The sequence below is a fragment of the Mchenga conophoros genome, linkage group LG20 (genome assembly GCF_057382185.1).
Source record: "Mchenga conophoros isolate Kocher_MC1m ecotype Shallow Benthic linkage group LG20, M_conophoros_male_GT1.1, whole genome shotgun sequence".
In the NCBI taxonomy this organism is placed as follows: Eukaryota; Metazoa; Chordata; class Actinopteri; order Cichliformes; family Cichlidae; genus Mchenga; species Mchenga conophoros.
This window is the reverse complement of record NC_140545.1, coordinates 36,270,064-36,297,409: the sequence shown is the minus strand read 5'-3', so window position 1 is coordinate 36,297,409 and position 27,346 is coordinate 36,270,064. Positions and strand designations below refer to the sequence as shown.

Here is a 27,346-nt window from a genome sequence, read left to right as displayed (position 1 = left end):
TGAATGGTAAGAACAAGATCCGGGCCATCAACACGTACGCCCTGCCCGTGATCAGGTACCCTGCTGGGGTAATAGGCTGGCCAAAGGAGGAGATAGAAGCCACTGACATAAAGACAAGAAAGCTCCTTACCATGCATGGAGGGTTTCACCCCAAGTCCAGCACCCTGAGGCTGTACGCTAAGCGGAAGGAAGGGGGCCGGGGACTGGTGAGTGTCAGCACCACAGTCCAGGATGAGACAACGAACATCCAAGAATACATTGGGAAGATGGCCCCAACTGACCGAGTGCTCAGTGAATACCTCAGGCAGCAGAAACCCAAGAAAGAGGAGGGAGACGAGGAACCATCATGGAAGGACAGGCCCCTGCACGGTATGTACCACCGGCAGATAGAGGAGGTGGCTGATATCCAGAAATCCTACCAGTGGCTGGACAAAGCTGGACTGAAAGACAGCACAGAGGCACTAATCATGGCAGCACAAGAACAAGCTCTGAGCACAAGATCCATAGAGGCTGGGGTCTATCGCACCAGGCAAGACCCCAGGTGCAGGCTGTGTAAAGATGCCCCAGAGACAATCCAGCACATAACAGCAGGGTGCAAGATGCTAGCAGGCAAGGCATACATGGAACGCCATAACCAAGTGGCCGGCATAGTGTACAGGAACATCTGTGCCGAGTATAACCTGGAAGTCCCGAGGTCAAAATGGGAGATGCCCCCAAGGGTGGTGGAGAATGACCGAGCTAAGATCCTGTGGGACTTCCAGATACAGACGGACAAAATGGTGGTGGCTAACCAACCGGACATAGTGGTGGTAGACAAACAGAAGAAGACGGCCGTAGTGATCGACGTAGCGGTTCCGAATGACAGCAATATCAGGAAGAAGGAACACGAGAAGCTGGAGAAATACCAAGGGCTCAGAGAAGAGCTCGAGAGGATGTGGAGGGTGAAGGTAACGGTGGTCCCCGTGGTAATCGGAGCACTAGGTGCGGTGACTCCCAAGCTAGGCGAGTGGCTCCAGCAGATCCCGGGAACAACATCGGAGATCTCTGTCCAGAAGAGCGCAGTCCTGGGAACAGCTAAGATACTGCGCAGGACCCTCAAGCTCCCAGGCCTCTGGTAGAGGACCCGAGCTTGAAGGATAAACCGCCCGCAGGGGCGTGCTGGGTGTATATATATATATATATATATATATATAATGTTCTTCCTCTACAGCCCCCCCCCCCCCCCCCCCCCCCCCCCATTTTTGCACATGTCGAGGAGCGTGTCAGGCTACATTTCACTGTGTGTTATACTTGTATAACTATGCATGTGACAAATAAAGAACCTTGAACCCTTGAACCTTGAACCTTTAGATGAACTGCTGGACTTCTTCACTGTGTCATCTAGGGTGAACCATCTAGGGTGAGGGGTCTTCCTGACCAAGGATGCTTGGTCAGGAAGACCCCTCCTTTTGTGCTTTCATGTTATATGACCCTTTGATCAGCAGGAACACACACACACACACACACACACACACACACACACACACACACACACACACACACACACACACACACACGCACCCACTGAAGTATAAATAAAGACCGGGGCAGTTTCTCAGTGCGAGTCTCAGTCTGGAGGCCGCCCTTGCTAGCAAGAAGTTCTGTGTGTTTCTCTTCTCTGAGTCTTTACTGAAGAAGTGTTTAGAGTATATTTCTTAACATAACCCATAAAAATACATTTCACAATCGTATAAAACAAAATAACAGGATAACAGAAGTATCACCGGCTAAACATTTCCCTCTAGTGGACAAATTAATGGTAGCGCATTACATTTTCACTTGCTTGTGCTTTACAGACAAATTGTCATGGTCCGGAGTCTGCGACTCCGTGTTTATGTTTAGTTTATTAGTATTCTGTGGTTTTGGTTGCCTTGGGTGTTTGTACTCTTCTGTTTCATGGTTCATGTTCCTATGTTCTGTGTCCCCCAGTCTGTGTTAAGTTGGTGGGTTATGTCATTGCGTGTATGTGTTTCCTGTTTTATTGTGAAGGTCTGCGTCTTATGTGAGTGTTTTCAGTTTGCCTCCCTAGTCTCGTCAAAAAAACAAACAAAACAAACAAAACACCTGGGTCACCTGTATGAAGAAAAAAAACAGAAGAGAAAGCAAACAACAAAGAGCAACATAATAAAAAAAAACAGCACCATCACAATAAACTAGCTAGCAGTAGATATCAGTAGATACTAAATAATAAACGATATTGTGCAGCACGCAAGATCGACAGCGCACAATGTGCTTTGAGGCAGCAGCCAAGAAAGCTGTAGTCCGCGTCTGTGAATACCCGTGTGTACACCTGTGTGCACACCTGTGTGGATCAGCATGCTTGCATTCCAAAGGTTTCTCCATGTAACGATCTGCTAGAGAGTGTGGGGAGCCACAGCCCCGTCCTCCAGGGTATGAAGCAGGTATGGAGGAGATCAAAACTCCAGACATCCAGAGGCCCCCAGAACACAAGAGACCAAGGAAGACCAACAGAGGGGCAGCCGCGCCACTGTCCCAGAAAGAGCTGAGGAGAGTCCCAGATGAGGGCTCACTCAGCAGCCGCGGAGCAGAAGCCAGGGGGGGTTGCAGTGACGCGCCCGTGAGCTCCGCCGGCAGCCAGCCGTGCCTGAGTGACCGAGCCCCAGGCCGAGAGTGAGCCGGTGTGTACCTGGACGCCCATCCCCGGACACAAAGAGAGTGGTCACCTCTAACGGCCTCAGTGTTCATCGCCTGAGCTGTGGTCAGATGGAAAATAGAGTCCAAGAATTCACTGTGTTGAGTTCAAACTATGTGTCAGGGTTCCTGGGTCTTTGAACCAGTCTTTTTAGTTTATTCATGTTCTCTCTTTAGTTTCCACATGTTCACATTTCCAGTTGTACTATTTTAGTCCTTTGCTGGTGCATTATGTTCTAGTTCTACTTCCAGTGTGTCATCAGTTAGATTAAGCTCAGCTGTGTACTCACACAAAAAAAGCTGGAGTTGAAATTGTATTTTCCTAATAAAAAATAAAATAAAATAAAGAAATCTGAAAAAAACGCTCCAAAAATGTGGGTCTGTGTAAAAAAACTTCAAAACAGTTAATGCATTTCAGAAGAAAACCTTATATTAAAGCTGAAATTTGCACTTTAAAAACATTTTTATTTGATGTCAAAACCACTGTGGTGGTGTACAGAGGTACAATCCTCATTATTTATGGATCTGCAGCATCTGAGTCTGAAACTGAAGCCTGAAACCTGGATTATTGCATGTTGTGTTGAGTTGTTCCTTTTCTCTCATACTGTGTCTGTATAACAGTGGGTGGAATGATCATTGTGAGGTCAGCTGAGTACAGATGTGGAGGTGAAGTAACCTGGTCTCACGGTGACGCTGTGAACAACGTGAGGAACAGGTGAGCACTGTGGGATGGTAGAAGTGAGCCTTTGATTCAAAAGAAGAAACAAACTAAAACCTGTTGAACAGCTTTACTCAAACTAACAGGAAGTAAATGATTACCTGAAAGTAACTTGTTTCATATCTTTGAGCTGAAAACCAGCTGTTTCTGTCTCCCTGCAGCTGTGATGGAAAAACCGAGTGTGACATAAAGTCAAACATTACTTATGATCCTGGAGTCTGCAAATACCTGGAGACCACCTACGACTGCTTCCCACGTAACGACTCTGTTAAACCTGTGATTAGAAATGACTGATGAACCCAATCTGTACATGAATGATTATGACCTTCCTTACAAGACGAACTGCCAACTCTTTGAGCCACGACAATACAATATATGCATACGTCAAATCAAAACCACAATGACTTTTAACACAGTTTGAAAACAACATTGTCTCCGACTCCACGGCAGGTGCTTCCTGTCAATCTTCTGACCCTCGCTTCTCGTCTGGAACATCAGGCCCACATTGTGCAAGAAACTGTTCTTTTTTGCAGAGACAATTTTTGCAGTTGCAAGAAAACATGATTAACCTCTCACCTATAAATGAGTCTATCTACCGTGTGTGTGTGTGTGTGTGTGTGTGTGTGTGTGTGTGTGTGTGTGTGTGTGTGTGTGTGTGTCGGCATGAAATGCACTCAGTTTCACCTCTCACCTCACCCACTAACGCTCACAGTCAAACAGAGGCCACCCTCAAATGTGTTAGCAGTTTACTAAAACTATATATATATAATAGATGGAATAAATGCTGTAAATGAATGCCACTACTTTAAAGCTTAATGAAAAGACATAAATGAATGAAAGATAACAATGAATCATCTGGAATAAAAGGTTAATATGATAACCGTAAACATTTTAAGGCCATCTTAAAGCTTTCTGTTACATTGTTAAAGCAATGATTATACCGCAGATTATATAATGACAAAAGGCATTTTATTCCCTTTTACCCTTTACACTTGTCAGGGTAAGTAGCTAGTAGTAGTAGTAGTATCTTTTTGGGTCTGTACATTCAGATATTTTTGAAGTGAATAAAAATGATAATCTTTCATAATTTTTAAAAGATTACATTTTCTGTGTGAAAAGATTGATCATCATCATTTTGTTTCCAGATCCTAAAAGATTGAAATCACATTTATGAAAAAGATCTTGAAAATATATCAGCATCATTTTTTACATCAGGTTATCATGTCAGATAATAAAAATGAAAATTGTACATAAAAATTAATAAATAAAGTTATTAAAGCTTAGAGTTCAACCTCTTTTTCCTGCACGGAGCATCACTGTTGATTGTTTTCACTTATGTCTGTGTTTTATTCACTGATGTTTCCTGAACATCGACAGAATGTGGAGAATTCACAGCTGTGAGTTTATGTCCAGAACATCTTTACGTTGTGTTTACCAACTGAAGATTAGATAAGTCCAAGCTACCGCTTTATACCACAAGATGGTGCAGTAAATCAGTGTAACAGTTCTTGAACAACCATCTGAAGTTAAGAGATGAACACATGTGAATAGACCTTTTAAAATGCCGACCCCTGGTGGTTATCATTACTGTCTGCAATAAAAGTACATTTAAAGTTTACAAAGTCCTTTGAAAAAGCACTTAGAAGTAAAATTCAAACGGAAAGTCAAAAGAACAGATACAATTATAATGTGGAGACAAAGCTAAAACAAAAAACTTAGATGCAATACAGAAATTGACAAAACAAAGACTAACAAAATAAAACAGAAGGGAAAAGGTCACAAATTGATATTCTTACATTTCAGTGGAAGTTTGGTATAGTCAAGATTGAAGGGAAGATCGAATTGGATCCTACTCTGAAATAGAATCAGAAGACTTTATTAATCCCAGAAGAAACGACGTGGTCACAGTTGGTCCAAGACAGTAAGCACAGTAGCAAACAAGTTAAATTACCAAATTAAATCATATTGTGGCTAGCTGAGGAATTATATAGATTGGGCCTCACAATTATATGGCTCTTTAGATTATCCTCTTACCCCACTGAGGCACAAGGGGAACCTCATTTCTTCACATTTTAGAAGACACCCTAACACTATGTTTCCAAAAGGATATAAAACCCTCCACATAACTTTGCTCATGATGTAACACTAAGACTAGACTAAAAGAGTTACACAACAATAACAGGTACAGCTAAACACAATTTTCTTAAACTTAACATAAAGCACAGTTTACCAGAAGCCTGATGGGAGATTACATTTAGCCACTCCCAACACACCACACAACCCTCACTTAGTTGGGTTTTGAGTCTGGGGTTGGAACTGGGGCCCTGACCCACCATCACATGGCATCAAGGGCTGGAAAGGTCCAAGACAATCATGACAACCCACTGGCTCATCAGTTTAGGAAAAAGGCCTTTCTTCCTCTCTGGGCTTTAAACCTACATTTGCTGCCCAGGTGCAAGACCTCCCCCCTGCAGCAAATATTATAAACTTGTTTCTCCCATGATCCTACCTCAAGGGGGCCATGTCTGGTCAGCTCTTGTACCTCACGTGACCGTTCATGGAGATTGTGAAGGTAGTCCAATCTGGGTTCACTGCACAACTCCCACTCAAGGAGAGGCCCAGTTGCCAAGTCCACTGGAGTACGAAGCTCATGTCCAAACATTAGGGCTGCAGGAGTACGCTTAGTAGACTCTTGGACTGACATGCAGTAGGCCATTATTACAAGGGGGAGGTGCCTGTCCCACTTTTGCTGCTGGCGGGAGGTCAAGGTTACAGTTTGACTCTATGAACTCTTCCTCAGGTAAAGGACAGGTTTTAGCCAAATCCTGGCCTAATTATGGTCGCCGTGACAACACAACGTGCCCTGATGGAAATCCTAATTCTCAGCTCGAAAATGTTAACTGCTTCTGGTCAGGAAGCATGGCAAGCTGGGTGGCCAGTGTGTGGGTAAAGTGCTCCACCAGCCCATCACTCACTGCATCCTCAAAATTTCAATCTTAATTGCTGTGTAGTTCCTTGGGTATAACAAAGTGGCAGAACATCTCATTGACCAGACGCTCAGCTGTGGTAGCAACACTCTGGTCGGGTACAAACCTCATTAAGATGGAGCCAACCAGACTTGAAGCATCTCCAGTGACCCAGCCAGCTGACCCTCTGGTTTCTTAAAATTCAAGAGCGAGGTGAGAGAGGCGTGGTCAGTGGGCAGAAGTAATTTCTTCCCATAGAAATATGGTCAGAAGTGGCGGAGACCTAGCAACTCTCGACGGGTGATGCAGTAGTTACTGTCTGCTCTGCTGAGAGAATGGCTGTAGTAGGAGATGGCCTGCTCATCATTCTCACTGCCTCCCAGACCCGTGTTGTTGGAATCCATGTCCACAATAAATGGGCACTGCAGGTCTGGATAGGCCAGCACAGGGACCTAAATCAGTGCAGATTGAAGCCTTTTAAAGGGTGTGGCACAGTCCTCGGTGAGATGGAATGCACAGCCTTTCTGTGTGAGCTGGTGCAGGGAGCTTGCAATGGTAGCAGAGTCCTTGATGAGCCGCCTGTAATACAATGCCTGGCCAAGGAAGCTCCGCAGCTCTGCAACGTTGCGAGGAATGGGCCAGTTCCTCAATGCGACCACCTTTGAGGGGTCAGTGGAAACCCCTCCTGTGCTTACAACATGGTTATACTTCAGGCTCTCCAATACTGGCTTTAGAGGTGGGAACAAGCTGCCACACTTCTTCCGTGGTGTGAAGTTCCACAGCCTTAGTGCCCAAATATAGAGTAGCTCTGGGTACATCCACTGTGGCCTCCTATTTGGTCAGCATGTTTGGACCAATGATGCAGGGGTCTTGTATGTTGGCTAAACAGAACTTGTGGTCAACAGTGCAGGTAGAAACAGTTATCTGGAGAGATCTTTTTCCTACCACTCTGGCCCGTTCACCAGTGACTGCTGTGATACGGAGATCTGTGGGCTTCAAATCCTGTGGACTTGGGCCATCAATACCGGGAAGGGTACTAGTGCAAACCAGGGACAGTCTGGATCCGGCTTCTAGACGCCAACCCAACCAACCTGCAATTGTGGCTTAGTGAGGTTGGGAGGGTTTGTTGTGGGTGGCAGTTCCTACTTTATGCCACCCAACCTTACTTTGACTGTGGTGCTGGGGTTTATGCACTCGGTGCTGGACAGTAGCAGAGAAGTGGTTTCAGCCTTTCTCCATGCTTTGTTTGTGTGGTTCCTCCCTTGTCCTAGTCAACATCTCCCACTTGCCGTGTGACCACAAAGAGTCCTTGCCCCCTTGGCGAGTAACTCCGAGTATCACCGGCCACTCGGCCTTGGCACAGAAGCTCATTAACCTATTTTAGTTGCTGGTACTGGAATATTTTGGATGGTTTCTACACTTGGAGCTGAGGAGTTTGTCTGCAGAAAGGTCACTTTTTCTGAACCTACTTACAGTGGTATGAAAAAGTGACCCCAACACTTTCATTTAGAAACTGCATTTTCTGTTTACTTGTATCTTTGTCTGATATTTAAATTTCTTTGATGATCTGAAACATTTAAGTATGACAAACATACAAGAAATCAGCAAAGGGACAAACACTTTATCACACCATTAGACTTGGATTGTAACCATTCTCAGTCACATGTTTAACTTTTGCATGTTGCTGTAGCTGGTATGTTCAATGGTATGTTGTGTTTTTCATGGACTAGTTCAACATTTCTTCACACAGTCACAGTTGATGCAAACCGCTTTCTCAATAATACTAAAGATTTTTGAAGCAATAATGATGCTTTCCCCAGTAACCAACTCAATTACACATTTTAACTCATTCTCCAAAATACTGTCTCCTTTTCGTGCTCTCTCTCACATGGACATTTTCCATGCAAATCCAAACAAATGTGTTCCTTGCTGGCCTCCTGCCGCACCCTGTCGATTACCATACATTCGACCTAGTTTTTTTTAAAAAAAATTGTTTTGTTTTTGTGATTCTTGCTGGGGTTGTGGCGCAGGAGATCTAGTAATTGGAGCATTTGGTTGTCCAATCCCTGGCCGCTCCAGCCTGCATGCCAAAGTAACCTTGGACAAGATACTGAACCCTGAATTGTTTCAAGTGCATTCATTGTTCGTTCTAGTTTTATTTTCTTGATTGTCTTATGATTCTGTATTCTGTGGTGTTTGCATTTAGCTTCCTGTTTTTCTTAGTGTCCATAGGTCTTGTTATCTCCTTACTGATACAATTTCCTTGTTTTTTATTACATTCCTTTACTTCTGAGTTTCTGAGATCCTTTTGTTTGTATTCTGTTCACTCAGTCTTCTTTATTTTAAACTCAGTCGAATATGCATGCAGTGTATTTGTCATCTGTTACTTCCTGTTTTAATTTGGTGGTCTGGAGTCTCTTGTGCTTGTATTTAGATCTACTTCCTAGAGGCTTGACCTTTGAATTTGACCTTTCAATAAAAAAATGTGTAAAATCTGAGTGCCTGATAATGAGATTGGGGCCCTTCCACTCCCTGGCTGGATCAGCTCTGTCTCATCAGCAGCAGTATACAGTGAGGTCAATAAGTATTTGATCACCCTGTGATTTTGCGCGTTCTCTTACTTAGAAATCATGGAGGGGTCTCCAGTTTTCAGCATAGGTTAGATTTCCACTGTGAGAGACAGAATCTAAAAAGAAAAATCCAGAAATCACATTGTATGATTTTTGAACAATTTATTTGTGAATTACTGTGTCAAATAAGTATTTGATCACTTGAGTCAAAAAATAATAATATTTAGTACAGAAGCCTTTGTTAACAATTACCGAGGTCAAACGGTTCCTGTAGTTCTTCACCAGGTTTGCACACACTGCAGGAGGGATTTTGGCCCACTCATCCATAAAGATCTTCTCTAGATCTGTCAGATTTCGGGGCTGTCGCTGAGCAACATGGAGTTTCAGCTCCCTCCAAAGATTTTCTATTTGATTTAGGTCTGGAGACTGGCTAGGCTACTCCTGAACCTTGATATGCTTCTTACGGAGCCACTCCTTGGTTTTGCTGGCTGTGTGCTTTGGGTCATTGTCATGTTGGAAGACCCAGCCACGACCCATCTTTAATGCTCTGACTGAGGGAAGGAGGTTTTTACCCAATATGTCACAATACATGGCCCCATTCATCCTCTCCTTAATACAGTGCAGTCGTCCTGTCCCCTGTGCAGAAAAACACCCCCAGAGCTTGATGCTTCCAGCCCCATGCTTCACTGTAGGTATGGTATTATTGGGATGATACTCATCATGCTTCTTCCTCCAAACATGGCGAATGGAGTTAAGACCAAAATGTTCTACTTTTGTCTCATCTAACCACAGGACCTTCTCCCATGACTCCTCTGGACCATCCAGATGGTCCCTGGCAAACTTCACATGGGCCTGGACATGGGCTGACTTAAGCAGGGGAACCTTCCATGCGATGCAAGATTTTAAACCATGACGTCTTAGTGTATTACTGATAGTAGCCTTGGAAACGATGGTCCCAGCTCTCTTCATGGCATTGACCAGCTCCTCCCGTGTAGTTCTGGGCTGATTCTTCACCATTCTTGGCATCATTGAAACCCCACGCCTGGCCCCAGTCCGAGGGACATTGACAGTCATCATTAGCCTCTTCCATTTCCTGAAAATTGCTCCAACAGTTGTTCTTTTTTCACCAAGCTGGGTGGCAATCGCCCCATAGCCCTTTCCACTCACTGTATATGGACCATCCAGTCTCTGCCAGATGATCTATCTCTCAAAGCAGAAACCAGGCCTAGTTTGTGTTCCTTAGATTTATAGTTTATGAGTGCTAGTAAGAGCATTTCTCCTTGTGTTTCCGAGTGTGCTTCCATCCTCTAGTCTCAAGAAGTGGTTTCCTATCAACTGGGATACTCACCGCAACAATTCACCTGCCTGCTCATCCTTTGATGGCTCCCTCCTCTATGGATTCACAGAGCTGTGGACCTTCTCGCCCCCTGCTTCCCCACTTAAAGGTCACAACCTCACCTCATCTGAAACCTGAGCCATTTCCAGCCACTCCCTTGCTCCTCTCATCGCCTCATAAGCCCTCTGAGTGAATATTTTAAGAACTTCAAGGTACATCACAGTAAATGTCTTTCTGAAAGTGCTATGAATAATTTTAAGGATATAATTCCTCCACTGTTATCTTCCTCAATGTCTTGTGCCAACACCAAGTTTACTGCTCCATCGAGTGTTTTGCGTTTGGGTCCAACATCCTGCGTGCTGCACAGCCGTACCTCGACAGTCTAAACTGGGAGGCAACTACAGAGAGTACCGCGAAGGAACACAAAAACAGGGAACCTGAGAGGACACATGGAACAATAACGTATTATAAAAATGCAAAGAGGAGGGCTGTGTATCAAACTCTAACAGCAGTGCACAGTCACATACCTGCATTCATGACAAAGACCAACAAAGTAGAATGGTTAATTTTGGTGAACAACCAGTGTGAGCCCTGTGTGAAAAGACGGCATAGTTCGCTAGTCTCTTTCCTGGTAACGAAGTCTCACATGGAACGAACATCTAACCCAACATAAGGATGACAGAAGTAACCCACAGCAAATGATATTTAACCAAAAATAACCAAGTCAATTTCTATTAATGTTATGGACTAGCAACATGATTTCTTTCCACAACATTTACATTCGTTACCTCTGTGGGAATCCTTCATCACTCTGAAGATTACTCACAATTCTTTGCCCTTCATAGTCAATGCAGGGTGACATTTGCAATAGTAGGTGATGCCATTGTCCCATTTAGCAGGATTTAACTTCAAACCTTTTTAACTACACTGCTTCGCCAACTGGATGTAACTAATCAATTAGGTATGAGCCTCCTATTGGACAAATACTGAATGGTGATTATCTTTCAGTTGGCAACAAGTTGCCCAAATGATGCAATGAGTTGCTTCTCATTTCTTAAACAACCTTGTTGAAAGACACATCTCGTGGTCGTGGAAAAGATGATAGTGTGTGTAAAAAGGGTCAAACCATTGTCATGCATCAAGCAGAGAAAACAGCTAGTGGACAGTGGGGACAGAGCATCTTAGAGGTAGGAATGTGGCCAGAAAAAAATGTAATTTGCGAGGGAGCATAAAGATTGGATTCTGGAGCACTGGAAGAAGGTCATGTGGTCTGAGTCCAGATTTACTCTCTTCCAGAATGATGGCACATCAGGGTAAGAAGAGAGGCAGGTGAAGTGATGCACCCACCATGCTTGGTGCCTACTGTACAAGCCTGTGGGGGCAGTGCTCTAGGACTGCTGCAGTTGGTCAGGTCGAGGTTCAGCAATAGTATGTGCTCCAAGAATGAGGTCAGCTGACTACCTGACTATACTGAATGACCAGGTTATCCCATCAATGGATTTTTTCTTCCCTGATGGCATGAGCATATTCCAAGACGATAATGCTAGGATTCATCGAGCTCAAATTGTGAAAGAGTTGTTCTTCCAGCATGAGACATCATTGTCACACATGGATTAGCCACCACTGAGTCCAAACCTAAACCCCATTGAGAATCTTTGGCTGTGCTGGAGAAGGCTTTGTGCAGCAGACTCAGGTTGTTGGTAAAAAGTTAATGCAACACTGGATGGAGATAAATCTTGTGACACTGCAGAAGCTTCTCGAAACAATGCCACAGCGAATGAGCGAGTAATCAAAGATAAAGGCGGTCCAATGAAATATCAGAGTGTGTGACCTTTTTTTTGGGTGGAGACTTTTTGTTTAGCCAGGCAGTGCATGTTACAAAAGCAAAGACTATCAATAATTCAGAACACAAACACTGCATCACCGACCCAGGACCCTGACAGAGGCCATGTTTCCATATTGCACATGTACTGTAGTGATGGAAGTGAAATGAATGAAGAAATACATAAAGGCAACACGTGAACAAGAGGAGCTTCATAGAGCTCATCTTAAAAAAGCAAATGTGTTTGCCACAAGATCACATTCAGGTCACAATTGTGATGGGAAAAGCTGTCAGACAGGACAGGCTTTAAAAAAGAAGACGCCTCTTGGATGAAAGTGGAAACTCCAGAAACCTTTTGCATGAAGGTGTAGCTGTGTACAGTGACATGTTATGTTTTTCAGTATTTTTCCTATTTTGTTTTGGCGCTCTCTTGTCCTGTGTCAGTGTGCACAGTTTGGCTTCCCTCGTCCCGTTAGCCTCAATTAGTCCCAGCTGTGTTCCCTCTTGTTTCACATCCTCGCCTTAGCCTAGGTGTATTTAAGTCCTCTGTCGTCCTCTGCTTGTTGTTCTGTTGGCCTCTGTGTTTCCCTGTATTCCATATTTTTGAGTCTCCAGTTCTCTCCTGAGTTTTTGTGTCTTTGAGTGTTTTTGCCACAGCAATAAAGCTGCCTCTTTCAGTTCATCCTTTTGTATCTGCGCCCTGTAATTTGGATCCTCACTCTACCTGCTGCACAGCCGGACCTGAAAAGTTCTTCACGCAGTCAGAGTTGAAGTAACACTTCTGTCTAAATACTGTGAGTGTTTTTGAAACTCTGTTTTCCTCGTGAACTGGCTTCAGAACACATTTTCACCCACTTTCTCAAATCTTTCTCCTTTGCGTGCTTTGACCAGAGAGACGTGCGGAGATAATCCATGCAAATGTGAAAATTTTCTATACAAATGTGTTCCTGCTGCACTCATGCTGCACCCTGTTTTTCTTTTTTAATAATCGTTTTATCACTACAAACATCAAGCAGCTAAAACATCCACCTGCTGCCACCCCATTTAAACCACTGTAAACACTGGTGTGTTGAACACCCACAGCTGTTGCTGCATGTGTGTCTGTGTCGTCCACTTGGTCTCCGTCCTCTTTGTTCCCTCTTTAGGACGCTGTTAATGAACAGGGGAGTGTCACTTTCTCTCTGAGCTGATCAGGCTCTTTGAACTGTTCTGTGCTCTTCATTTAAATCCAGACGTGATCACATTTTCAAACTGTAGCTCCTAAACTTTGGAACAGCTCTTCACGACATCTGAATCATTACAAAAAAAGTTGCAATAATTTGTATCGTGTTTTAAGAAAAAAGAAAATTCTTACCAGTTGCTAAACTGATTTAACCAATCAACAAATATGAGATGTGAGCCTCTCCCAGCTGTCACTGGGTCAGCTGATCCAGGCTTACATAACTTTTAATGTAAAGTAGTTTTATTTCCTTATTCATTTACATCTGAGATAGAAGATAATCCACATTTTGGGTTTTTTGCACTTTGCATATACATTACAAGTTTTATTCAGAGTAAATCCAGCAGCTCTGTGTTTGATCCTCCATCAGCTCTTCACTGTAATCCAGATCTCCTAACATGATGCTCTGCTCCGGACTCAGCAGCACACTGTGTGAGTACAACACACTGATCATCCTTTATTTATACATGAAATCAGCTGCACATGTTCAGTCTAATCCTTTTCTAGCTTTCCACTGTGCTGTACTGTGACATGCTTTTCTTTCTGCTTTATTGGATCAGTTCATCTAACATCCTAAATACATGTTTGCATCACCTCAGCAGGACAGTTAGGCTTCACAGAGTCCTGAGAGCAATTCATGGCTGATCATTTACTTTGAAGAGTTGAAGTCAAACTGTCAACACAAATAAGTTTATTGACAAAAGTTGGAAAGATGAAGAGAATAAATGTGTCATTGAAATCTGCTGTTTAGAAAGAGTTTCCAAAGAATCCAGGTGTGAATGAAAGCAGCAGCTTTCTCCTGTTTGCTTTTCATTTCTGTTTCATGTTTTGAGGTGAATTCAACTTGATATCAAACACACAGTCTGACACTGAGCTTTCTTTCTGTCTCTTTCAGTGCTGGCAGCAACCTGTTCACTCATCACTTCAGGTAAATGCTGTTTTACTGCTTCTTATATTCTGGTCACAAAGAGCCTTTCTGTGAACTTTCTCATTATTAGAGCTCACCTCTTCTTCTTCTGTCTGTAACTACTAAATATTGTATTTGTGTGATCTAAAATCTAAACTCTATCCTTCACACACACCTTTTTAAAATCTTATTTCTGTTCCCAGTGAAAATGAAATGAACCCTGTCTGGTGGCTGCTGGGCGGGTGGGGGGGGTTCTGGATGTTGTGGGGCTCCTTGTTGACATGTGAGGAAATCAGGGATAGAGGCTTTGGATTGCAATCCTTTAAATCAATTTTGATTTAAAGCAGACCTTCTCAAAGTGTGGGGTCCGCCCCCTAGGAGGGGGCACAGAGCCATTGCAGGGGGGTATGAAAAGGGGGGGGGGGGATACAAAACGCTTGGACACTGCTAGCACGGGGCGGCCACAGAAACGCAAAGCAGGAGATGAAGCATCGCTGAATAAGTTTCCAAACCAACTTCATTCTGAGCCAAAGACGAGAAAATATGGTGAAGCAAATCTGCCCTTTGGCTTCACCTGCACAGGTGCTGAGGTCGGTCTCCCTGCAGAACTGGTTTTCCCTGCGTCGGGAGCAGCGCTGGGCTCTTCAAATCACGGACAAACAGGATCCCACATTCTTGATCTTTAGTTCACAAACACTTGTTGTAATGACTAACTGCTCCTGACATGTTGGAGATGTTAGCTCTTTATACAGTAAAGTTACAGCAGGATACAAATAGCATCAGGCTGATCCTGCCACGATTTGTTCCCTCGGTTCAAATCACGGACTAACAGGATCCCACAGCTGTTTATGTTTTTGAACACATTTTGCACAGAGAGACATTTTTTGACAAATGTATTGATGCAATGTTGAATATAGATATATAATAACATGATAGATATTATGTCTCTGCACTCTTTACAAACTGTGATCTTTGTTGTCCACCCTGGAGCTAAATCAGCCAGCAGCTTCAGCAGACAGAGGTTACTGTAAGCTTCGCTGACACTAACCGTGTTTCACATCCATCAGGGAAAACTAAAGTAAGATGAGGGACCAGCTGTAGCTTCACCTTCAGCAAGAAAATGATCAACACATTCCACATTAATTTATCAGAAATGTACAATTTATTTTTTATTTCAGGCTTTATCAGAGCTCAAGTTTCTCTTCCTGTGACCCCCATATCCACAGGGAGAGTGGTCACCTCTAACGGCCTCAGTGTTCATCGCCTGAGCTGTGGTAAGATGGAAAATAGTGTCCAAGAATTCACTGCAGATCAAATTCAGACTCTCAGGCTAAATTCAACAAACTTAACAAGTATTGGATGAACTGTTTATAGTTTACAGCCTTTTTATGCACAGCTGCTTATTTTCAGTTTAAATTGTATTTTCCTGATCAACAAACCAACAGTGCATTTATTCTTTAAAAAAGCTCTGAGGATGTTGGACTGTGTATAAAAGTTCAGAAACATTTGATGTAGATTAGAAACAAAAACACTGACTTAAAGTTTCCTCCTTGATCAGAGTTAATGTAATATCCACTGTGGTGGTGTACAGAGGTACAATCCTCATTATTTATGGATCTGCAGCATCTGAGTCTGAAACTGAAGCCTGAAACCTGGATTATTGCATGTTGTGTTGAGTTGTTCCTTTTCTCTCATACTGTGTCTGTATAACAGTGGGTGGAATGATCATTGTGAGGTCAGCTGAGTACAGATGTGGAGGTGAAGTAATCTGCTCTCACGGTGACGCTGTGAACAACGTGAGGAACAGGTGAGCACTGTGGGATGGTAGAAGTGAGCCTTTGATTCAAAAGAAGAAACAAACTAAAACCTGTTGAACAGCTTTACTCAAACTAACAGGAAGTAAATGATCACCTGAAAGTAACTTGTTTCATATCTTTGAGCTGAAAACCAGCTGTTTCTGTCTCCCTGCAGCTGTGATGGAAAAACCGAGTGTGACATAAAGTCAAACATTACTTATGATCCTGGAGTCTGCAAATACCTGGAGACCACCTACGACTGCTTCACACGTAACGACTCTGTTAAACCTGTGATTAGAAATGACTGATGAACCCAATCTGTACATGAATGATTACAGTTTCTATGGGATCTGTGTCTGTTTCAGGCCAAAGTGTAATATGTGGAGGATCTCAGGCAAACCTTCAGTGTGGTGAGAACACAGCTTCTATGTCTTTCTACATTTAATGCAGTTAAAAATATCACCATGGTTACAGTTTGACTCTATGAACTCTTCCTCAGATGAAGGACAGGTTATAGTCGTCTCCTGGGCGAATTTTGGTCGCCGTGACACGACCACGTGCCCTGGCAAATATACTATCGTAAATCTCAACAACGTTAACTGCGCCTGGCCAGGAAGCATGAACTATGTAACTACCAGGTACAGATGCTGACTCTGTTTCTTCAGCTCTCCATCTTCTCTCAGATGATGCAGTGAATTTTCACTGATTCACCTTTGACCTGCATTCACAGGTGCAATGGGAAAAACAGCTGTACTGTTGAAGCAACGAGCCCAGATGACCCGTGTGTAAACATTTATAAGTACCTGGAGGTGTTTTACACTTGTCAGGGTAAGTAACTCAAATAATAAACTTCTAAAGATAATCTTTTAGGGTCGGTACATTCAGACTTGTTTTTGAAGTGAATGAAAATGAAAATTCTTCATCATTTTTAAAAGATGAACCTTTCTGTGCTGAAAAGAATCATCAGAAAATCATCAGTCACGAAGATTTCGTCAGTTTGTTTTAGATCCTGAGTGAACGCGCACATCATTATCACAATACTTAATAACAGAAATGTGATTTAGTCATCAAAAAAATACAAATATAATAAAATAATAATAATAAAAAATTAATTAAACCAATTTGACATTTATAGCTGCAGCAGCAGTCATGTGGGGTTTGTGTGAAAGAACCCAAAATTCAGGCACTTGCTGTGATGCAAGGAAGCTTTAGTTGGAAATGACAAAAGCAAGGACAGAACTAAACATAAACTTAAACTAAATAACAAACAAAACCTGAAACCATATGTGGCAAGGAAGACGCATGACGGGTCCAGAGGTCTGATTTGAGAGCGAACTTCATTCACACAGTGTGACTACAGCTCTCAGCTGCAGGCCACACATACTCCTTGCCACCACACACACACCAACAACCCTGAATCCCCGTGTCTTTAACTCGTTGGGCGTGATTGCGGACGCCGTGCAGGTGCATCCGCATGGCATCCGCAGACCACGCCCCACCACAAACCCGGACCTATTGACAGGAAACGCTGTTGACATCCTTCCATCTTACATTATTAAAGATGGGTTTAACGTTATCGGGCCCTGTATTTTATCTCTAATGCATCTGTCATTGTTATTGGGCTATGTTCCAGCTACTTTTAAACGCTGTAGTGCAACCTATACTCAAAAAGAGCTGCCTCAGTCCACTCACTAACTTTCTGTCTAAAGTCCTAGAGAAGATTGTTCATTACCAACTTATTTGGATGCAAATAATATCGGGGAAAATTTCATTCAGGGTTTAAGCCACGCCATAGCACGGAAACTGCATTACTGAGAATCTTAATGACTTTCTCTCAATTGCTGACTCAGGGCGCCCTGTGGTCTTAGTTTTGCTTGATTTGTCCTTTTGATTAGGTGGACTGTAATGTCCTTTTAATGAAGCTTGAGCATCACGGGCAGTGCCCTTAGCTGGTTTAAATCCTATCTATCAGAAAGGTCCTTTTCTGTCACCATGGGTACCTACACCTCCTCCATTGCCCCTCTTACCTCTGGTGTCCCCCAGGGGTCTGTGCCGGGTCCTATGCTGTTCTCTCTGTACTTGTTACCCTTGGGCCAAATCTTTGATAAATACGACTTTTCTTTTCACTTTTATGCGGATGACATTCTAATCTATTTTAAACTGGCTGGTGATGTCACATCGTCATTGCAACACTTCTTTAAATGTATGAGTGAAGTTAAAAACTGGCTACTGAGCAATTCCCTCATTTTAAATGATAAGAAGACAGAAATTGTAATCTTTGATTCTCCCTCCTCTCGGGCTGAAGTAACTGGTATATTTGGGCTCTTTGCTGACTCCCTTTCTGACACTGTGAGGAACTTGGGTGTTGTCTTGGACAGTTCCTTCAAGCTGGACAAACATGTGTCCTCTGTAGTTAAATCTGGTTTCTATCAATTGCATCTAATCTTTAAGGCCAAGCCCTGCTTACCACGTAAGGACCTGGAAAAACTTATCCATGCCTTTGTTACATCAAGATTAGATTACTCTAATTCCCTCTATACTGGTCTCCATTCTGCCCTTGTTTACAGACTGCAGCTCGTTCAAAATGCTGCTGCACGTCTCTTAACCGGAACTGGTAGGTTTGAGTCTATTACTCCAGTTCTCTGCGACCTGCACTGGCTTTACATTTAATATTGCATTGATTTTAAAATCTTATAGCTCACTTTTAAAATCATAAATAACACCACGCCCAGCTTTCTTACGGATGTCCTCAGCTTTTAATACCCGTGGGAGAGCAGAGGTGACCACGTATTCGCCTCTATTGCATCCTACCTCTAGAATAATCTCCGTCAAGCTCTTCACACGTCTGATTCAATTCAATCTTTTAAATCTTGATTAAAAACGTAGTTATTTAGCCTTGCCTTCCCTGCCTCCTAGAGCTCGCATTTTTAAGTGAACTGTAACTTATCTTTTTTGTTTTTATTATTGTATTTATGATTATGCCTGCTGTATGATTGGTTAGTTATGTCTCCCACCTGTTAGTATATAGTACATTTTTTTTGTACATAATTTATTTTTTCATTTTATTTACTTGTATTTATCATTGCTCTTATTTGGTTTCTGTGAAGCCCTTTGGCATACATCTGGTTTTTAGATGTGCAATATAAATAAAATTGTATTGTATTGAAATGACACGTATGGGGTGAACACAGTTGAAACTAATGGGCATAATGAGACAGGACCTTCAAAGTAAAACAGGAAGATCACAGGCTGTTTTACAAACACAAACTCAGATACACAAACAGAACACCTGGGGGGAGGACAGCACACTAAGCACAAGAACCAAAACCCTAGGAGCTAAGAAAACAAGAATAAACCCTAAGCATACGATGACACCAATATAACACAAAATGCTGGGTGTAACGACCCAGGACCATGACAAACTGTTTACAAAGTAATTTTAACAAGCAAAATGTAGTTTTGTATAATTCAAACAGAAAATCAAAAAGGACAGAAAAAGTTATGATGTGGACACAGAAACAAAAAGATTAGATGAAAAACAAAAAATAATAATAACAAAGACAAAGAAAACATTTTTTTTCACATTTCAGTGGAAGTTTGGTGTCGTCCAGATTGGAGGGAAGATCTAATTAAGTCCTACACGATTAAAAGACTTTTAACCCCAGTTGCTCCAAGACAGTAAGAACACCTTGAGGGTAAACACAAGCTGCAGCAGAGGAAACGAGCTACATTTGCTTATTTTGTGCAGGCTATTGTGACGTTACATTAAACTGTGACCATCACCAGTGAATATGGGTGTGTTTTCTAAATCAGCAGTAGGTGTTCAAAAGGCAACGAAGTGAACAGGATGTGTGCAGGATGTAAACAAGTTGTACAGATCATGTATGTTGATTCTAACTTTATTTTACACTTCATGCCTAAACTTTGTGGTTTTGATGGTTTTTAACAACAATTTGTTAAACTCACAGCCAAACTCTGAACATCACGCTGCTGCAATAAAATCTATGTAGTTATATATTAACTGATCAAAGGTTCTGTGTAATCAGTGTTCATTAGTAATGTTCTTTGTTGTATTACAGGCTTTAGGATTCATGTTTAGTTCAGTACAGGTCAGCTGGGATCAGTGATGATGGAGGGAATTTTACTGCAATCACAGAATTCCTTAAAGATGAAGAGGAAAGGAGCTAAACTGGGTCACAGCAGGAAAAATAAGAAAACCAGAATCTTATCCAACCTCAGGTTTCACACAATAAATTCTCTCTGAAAACAGCCATGCAGCTACTACTGCGACGTGTGTGAAACATGCATCGCTTCTTGGCTTTAATAGCACATCGCAGCATTCAGCCATTATTCTAACATTTTTAGTTTCTTATAGATAGTTGTTCGCTCTGTGCACACTGCTGGCAAACGATGCTTATTTTACTTCATTTCTGCTTTGATTCATGAAAGCGGTTATAAATGGCGTTCACCTCTGAACACTCAGCGCGGATCATGACTGTGTGAAGTTTTAGGACAAACAACGTTTTGGCATTGCGATAACAGCTTTGAGCATCCATGCAAGTGAATATTGAGCAAACTATAATATATTACGCTACTGAAAATAAACCTATCAGCAGCTATCACAACCACAACAGGCAGAGGACAGGATTTTCATGATTACATTTCATCCAATTTACATTAAATTGTGTTCCACAGACTATTAATTCACATTTTTATGACTCGTTTAAATATTGTCCTCCTGAAACAGAAACAAGTACATTTGCCATCAGTTGCAAAAAAACACATAACGTTCAGTCACAAAACTGACACTGAGGCTCTTCAGTAAATTCAGCACATTAAGATTTGTCCTGCTGCACATGTTTGTTAATGTCGCCTCCTTTAAAATTTAACTTTGATCTATGTAATCTCATTTGATGTTTAAATCAAGTAGCTCACTGAGGTACATGTAGCAAGCAGGGGCACATATTCACTAGATTAATTATTTTTTGTAAGTTTTTTGGAACATTTTTTTCATATTTAAAGAGAAACAATATATTATATTAATAAACTGTATTAAATTTTACATTTTGTAAAACCTTTTTTTCCCTCAGCAGGCCAATAAAGTTGGACATGGGACAGTAAAACGTCTACACCATCAAATGAAGTCATGAAAGCACAGGACAACATCAGAATGCTGACATGCTCACATTTCTTCTCTGCAGCCACCACATAGTCCTTTAGAGGCTTACAGTCACAAACTCACTCACTGCACACATAAACTATTAAAAAACACTGTAACCTACGTCACCCAGGAGTTACAACACTGTAAAACATTTAATGCATTATTTCAGGTACATGTAAACCTTGTTTTATTTGACATTGCTGTACTTGATTATTATTATTGTTTATTCATTTTTGCATCTAAGCTTTCTTTCATTTTAATATCGTGTGTGAAATGAAATAATTTAGGTATGCATGGTTATATGTATGCAGTACAACTATTAAAACACATTTCTAAAATGGAAACCACTGACCAGTTTATTTTGAAAGACCTTTTCTTCCTCTTTTGAATATTAATTATTGCTATTTGATTCTTCAATCGATGGAACAATTGATAGACTAGAATTATTGATAGGTGAAGCCCTGAATAAAATGCAATAGCTCTAATATATCACAGTCCCTGATATATTACACAAAAGTAAGAAAACATTAAGCTGAAATTAAGGTGCCCCTCTTATCATAGTAGTAGTTTTTGTCTCTGTAGAGAGATGCAGATAGTAGGCTGTCCACCTACTACACTTCACTGTGCATTCAATGGAGGAGCTGTGCAGAGAGATCCACAGGTAGGATTGATTTCTGTGCTGTTCAGCGGTGCATTATGGGTAATCTCAGTCTCTCACTGAGCATGTTCCTGTGATTGGCCAGCACGTCATGGAGTGGGTGGGAGGTATTGTCCTTATCCTGGACAGCATCCGCCTCTCTGACACCACCTTAAGGGAGCCCAGCTCTGTCCCCAGAACATTACTGGTCTTGGACTTTGTTCCTGGAGACAGATGTTGCTGTTGACTTGACTTTTCTTTTCATTTTTTACCTGCACAAACAAAATGAACCTTCATTGTGTTCGAGTGGTGTAAGAGGTCTCATGTCTGCACTCTCAGCAGAGATGCATCAAAGTACATCAGAACAAACTGAACTTTATTCTTCCAGGAAACTGTGTGGAAGTGGAGTGATGGTTCCCAGTTTGACTTCACAAACTGGGCCAGTGGAGAACAAAACAATCCACCAGTATATTGTATACAGATAAACCGTGATGGTACAAACTAAATGTGAGCCTGTTGATGAAATGAGTTTGGTTTATACATTGCCTGAAGTCATGTGATCTTAGGTCTTTATAAGAACTGTGTTTGTTCTTTTTACATTAGAAAAGCAGAAAACATTTACTGCACAGACCTCTGATTTTATTTCTGTTCTTCTTCATTTTGATTCTTCTTTACGGGACGAGATTGAGCAGTGCATATACAGAACAGATGACAATCCAAAATTCCCTCTGCTGTTAAAAATGTCTTAAAGAAAATGACAGCAGTTCAATGTCAGAAATCCATACAGTCTCTCTGAGCCATTCATCGTTTTTTTTATTTTTTTTATTAAATTCTTCTCAATCTTTTGTTTTTATATACTGATGTTTCATTCTCTTGTATTTATTTATTTACCAGAAATTACCAACAAGGTAACAGCAGTGGCGTGTCTAGAAAATTTTTGTTGGGGGGGCCAGGTAGGGGCACAGATTTGGAGAAGGGTGGCAGATGTAATTGGCAGATGTTTAAAAAAAAATTCTACCAACCGTTAACCATAATTCAATAATCCTATAAACCTAATAACCGAATGCGCTTTTAACTCTTATTAGAATGAGATTTTAACCACTACGGTGCAAAGTTTTTAGATACTGCGTTGATAAAGTACAAGAGATACAATCAGTGCTTTGTCAATGTTTACTCAGCATTCAAGGACATCAATATTTGCATAGTATTTTTACTGACATGTAGTGCACATATGTTTTGGGCAAAAACATTTTTGAATATTAAAATACGAACATTTGTAACAAACAATTGACAAATTCCAATGCAAAACTTTCTCTGCCTGTTAAAAAAAGAAGATAATCTTCTCACAAACTGGTGTTTGATTTTGAAACAGGAAAAAAGTGGGGAAACTACTGAAAAGACTAACATTTGAATAAAACCTGAAAGCAAGTAAATACTTTCTATGCTGCCTTATGGTAAACTTTGGTAATATTGATAAAGAACAACACTGGCTGATGATGAAATACAGTCAGCTGGCATGGTGACACTGCCAGTATTAACCTGCAGGGCTGGACTGGGACAGAAAATCGGGCATTTTGACTACAGACCGGCCCACCAGGTAGTAAAGCCATAAAGACTTTGAATGAAAACAAACCCTGTGGTGACAGTGATGTACAGTCTTGTTGGTATATGTATGATTTCTATACATTTTACGTCAGATAAAAACTTTGGTTGTAAGATTTAGATAATTATTTAATAAAAGCTAGACATTTTAAATGAGAATAAGAAAGAAAAGTATTTCTTTGTGCCCCCCTCTCCCTGTTAATGCCCTACCTGGCCCCCTGGCAAAACTTTGCTAGACCCGCCCCTGCACAGTTACCAGCTGTCAGCTACATAAAAAAGGATCCTGGTGTTATTTGTCTCTCAGAAACAGTTCATAACTTCAACTCATTCCTGTCACCTAAAAGGTAAACCTGTTTCTCCATCACAGCTCTGATGGTTCAGTAAGGACATCTCCTGGTTTCATCTTCATGTTTCCCTCTCACCACATATCCAAACCGACATCATGACCAGCAGCTTTACAGCTGTGGCTCCAGCAAACATCAGCTGATACTAGAAATTAATATTAAATAAATTCTAACAACAGCTGATCAAGCTTAAACGTGCTGCTGTTGTTTAGCGCAACATCTGCTGGTTTCCTCTTTCTGGTGCAAAGTGGGCGATAAACAAACAAGAGAGCCGATCAGCTGATCATTGATCAGTTTCATGATTGAAGTAGCAACAGGAGAGGGAGGGGGGGAGAGAACGAGAGAAGAAGAGGCAGCTGTGCAACGTAAACACAGAATAACTCCAGCTTTGTGTCTTTTTCCATTCTAACTAAAATCCGGGACAAACTGCGTCTCTTCTCAGCTCAATATGAAACGTGTAATTCCATTTTTTTAAGGAGCCGTTGGCAACTCTACTAACTAAACGTATGAATAAAATAAAGTTCACTATCAGTAACATCATAGCACCCACCCAGCTGTATAGAAACTCTATCAAGCTGGCTAGAACGCAGTACGAGTTATTGCAACTGAGGGTAAAAAGTCAGCACAATGAAAATAAACTCCACCTAAACTTGGTTCATATCTGACCCAGAGAGACTGCAGGTCATAACTTCTTACCTGAAGTTCAGTTCACCTGACACTCGGACTGGCGGCTGCCTCGGGTCTCTCCTACTGCCTCCCCTTCCCTCATCCACCTGCTGGCCTCTGTGGAAGCCCCGCCATAGCCACCACCAAACAACTGAGTTATTTTTACACATCGACCTGCATCTGGCCAATCCACCACCTCTCATTGTCAAAGGAGCTTGCAAAGAAAAGCGTCTGGACTTCTTTAAGTTGCTTGAAGACGTTTCACCTCTCATCCGAGAAGCTCCTTCAGTTCTAAGGTCAAATGGTGGAGAGTCCCAGATATAAACCTAGTGGGAGTTTCCCCCCACAGAGGGACAAAAGGACCCCTGATGATCCTCTAATCGCCTGAGCCAAGGTGGGAAACTGGTATTTTCTGGATTATCACGCATGCTACGAGCTTGTAGATCGATAACTGTTTCTTTTATTTTTTTATTTTCTCTATTGAGCTGGGTAACATTTTCTGTGAGACATTTCACCGACTCCCTTAGCGTGGCATTTTCAGCAGCGAGCGTTTCCACCTGCTGCTGGCTGAACTCCAGGGATTCTCGCAAGCATTTAAATTCCCAGTGAAGAATCTCCACCAAGGACAGCCTTGCATCGAAACTGGACAATCATTTGTCGATTGACTCCAGTATGTCGACAATATCTTTGCCGGCTGGCCGGGGGAATCTGCCGGGCGTTGTCTTTTCGACGACGGCGTCTCAGATTTGGCCGGGGAAGCTGCACTCTGGGCCTTCTTCATTACGAGATCCTGGCAGCACTGATCAATATAATCTTGGAGAGCCTCTAAACTCTCCCCGTTGTTCTCCAGAGTGTTGGAGATGATTTAGACAAATGTTGTTGTTATAAGACAATTGATAAGTGTATTTGGTAATACTGAAGCTTAAATGAATTTGTTCAAATCTAAACTACCATTCGCTTTAATTTTCCGCCAAAATCTCCGGCGTCTGACGTCAGTTACAACATGAGTCGCTTACCTTGTCCGTCACTTCCGTCACTTACCTGCCTGAGGAATGTAACTTCGATTGCTCTGTTGAGGGCGGGGCTCGATGGCGAACCTTTGGCTGCTCTGGTGGGGGGTTTATGGGGGACAAAAAGGGATTGGGCCAGGGGGTAGATGTGAGCCCAGCATAGACCAGCTCCATCATCTCATCAGTGAATTTCAATCAGTTTCACCCCTGACTTGTTAAAATTAAATCCATTTTCTTTAAACAGATGCCTGCGTTCCCAGTACACACCGCTGTGCACAGTGCATGCACACGCAAAGTCAGCTGATCTCATGGCACGAGTGGCGTACGATCAGCACCTCAGCTAACGATAACGGCACGCCGATTGCAGATGTCCTGTCACGTGCGGTGGGCGTGTGACCTTGGCCAAAGCCACTGCACTGCCACATTATGAAGTTGCCGAACAAACACACAGGGCCGGTCGCTGACATTTACTACTGTATGTTGTGATTCCTCATGGAGCCCAGCCTGTGCAGGATGGCTCTGCACAGGCTGGGCTCCATGAGGCTCCCTTTAAACAGCTCAGTTTAAACAGTGCTGCCATCTGTGCCTTCCCTGACAACAGCGGCCACAGCCATGACACGCCTCTGCTGTGGCCTGCAACAGATTGGCAGATTTTTTTTCATCAATTTAAAAAAAAAAAAATCTTGTATCAAGCGAAAAATCTGCCAATGCAACAAGTGAAAATTCTCCAGATCCAAGATGCACTGTCTAAAAACAAGTTCCTATATCTCACTGAATTGTTACTTTGTAGCTGATTGTGTCTTATTTTAAGTGTAATGAGATATTTTGACTAGAAATTAGACAAATATCCTTGGTAAGATTTTGAGTTTTTGCAGTGTGTAGTTCCTGGAGATCAGCAACATAAAGACATTCAGTTCTGACTTTCTGCTGCTGCTATTTTTGTAGCCACATTTTGCATTTTGTGTAAAACTTGGTGTGTGTGTTGCTGGTGTGCGTCACATTTACAAACCGCTCATTGTTTCGAATAGCATCCAGCAACCCAGAGAAACTCGATTCCTGGAATTTCCAGTAGTGTTTCATGCAAATCAGGCACGAGGAAGCAAAGTTCCCTTACTGTGGCAACACAATCCTGGCACTGTCCACCTGCTGTGTGAAGAACAGCAGCAGGGCTAAGAGCTGTACAGTGACGTTAGGATGGTCTCTGTACTGTCCTACAAAGGCTGAAGAGGCCAAAAGTAAAATGAAAGACCGGCAACATTTAAAATTTTAAAACCTAAAGATAGTATTTTCTTCTCTTATTAAACTATCATATTTTGATGGGCAGCACGGTGGCACGGTGGTTAGCTCTGTTGCCGCCCAGCAAGAAGGTCCTGAGTTCAATTCCAACATCAGGCCGGGGTCTTTCTGTGTGGAGTTTGCATGTTCTCCCCGTGTTTGTGTGGGTTCCCTCCGGGTACTCCGGCTTCCTCCCACCGTCCAAAGACATGCAACTTGTGGGGATAGGTTAATTGGATAATCCAAATTGCCACTAGGTGTGAATGTGAGTGCGAATGGTTGTCTGTCCCTGTGTGTGTTGGCCCTGCGACAGACTGGCGACCTGTCCAGGGTGTACCCCGCCTCTCGCCCCATGACAGCTGGTCGCCCCCCGCGACCCTGAAAAGGATAAGCAGAAGCGAATGGATGGATGGATGTTTATTTCAGCTTGATACTCGATTCCCATCCATTCATTTCTTAACTACTTTTCTAATTCAGGATAAAGGGCAGATCTGGTCACAGCTGTCCCCAACTGAGCTGAGCCGCGCACCTATAATCTTTGTCCCACACGCCATCAGACTGTTTAACTCCTCTCTGGAGGGGAGAGGGAGGGGAAACAGGAGGACAAAGGAGGGGGGAACAACTAA

The 27,346-nt window shown here is 42.3% G+C and overlaps 2 protein-coding genes across 2 annotated transcripts in view; both read left to right on the top strand.

Annotated features, from left to right (window-relative positions):
• The window catches only part of LOC146551345 (L-rhamnose-binding lectin SML-like), a 125,590-nt gene that overhangs the window by 22,228 nt on the left and 76,016 nt on the right, over positions 1–27,346 (top strand). The gene's annotated exons all lie outside the window — the stretch shown is intronic.
• On the top strand, positions 12,640–18,630 carry LOC146551352 (L-rhamnose-binding lectin SML-like). The gene is made up of 10 exons (XM_085260601.1): positions 12,640–12,897; positions 13,693–13,754; positions 14,218–14,250; positions 15,408–15,503; positions 15,943–16,036; positions 16,201–16,295; positions 16,391–16,435; positions 16,525–16,663; positions 16,756–16,853; positions 18,593–18,630. Exons 2-10 carry the CDS (start codon positions 13,721–13,723, stop codon positions 18,628–18,630), a joined length of 672 nt encoding a protein of 223 aa, XP_085116727.1. The 5' UTR covers positions 12,640–12,897; positions 13,693–13,720.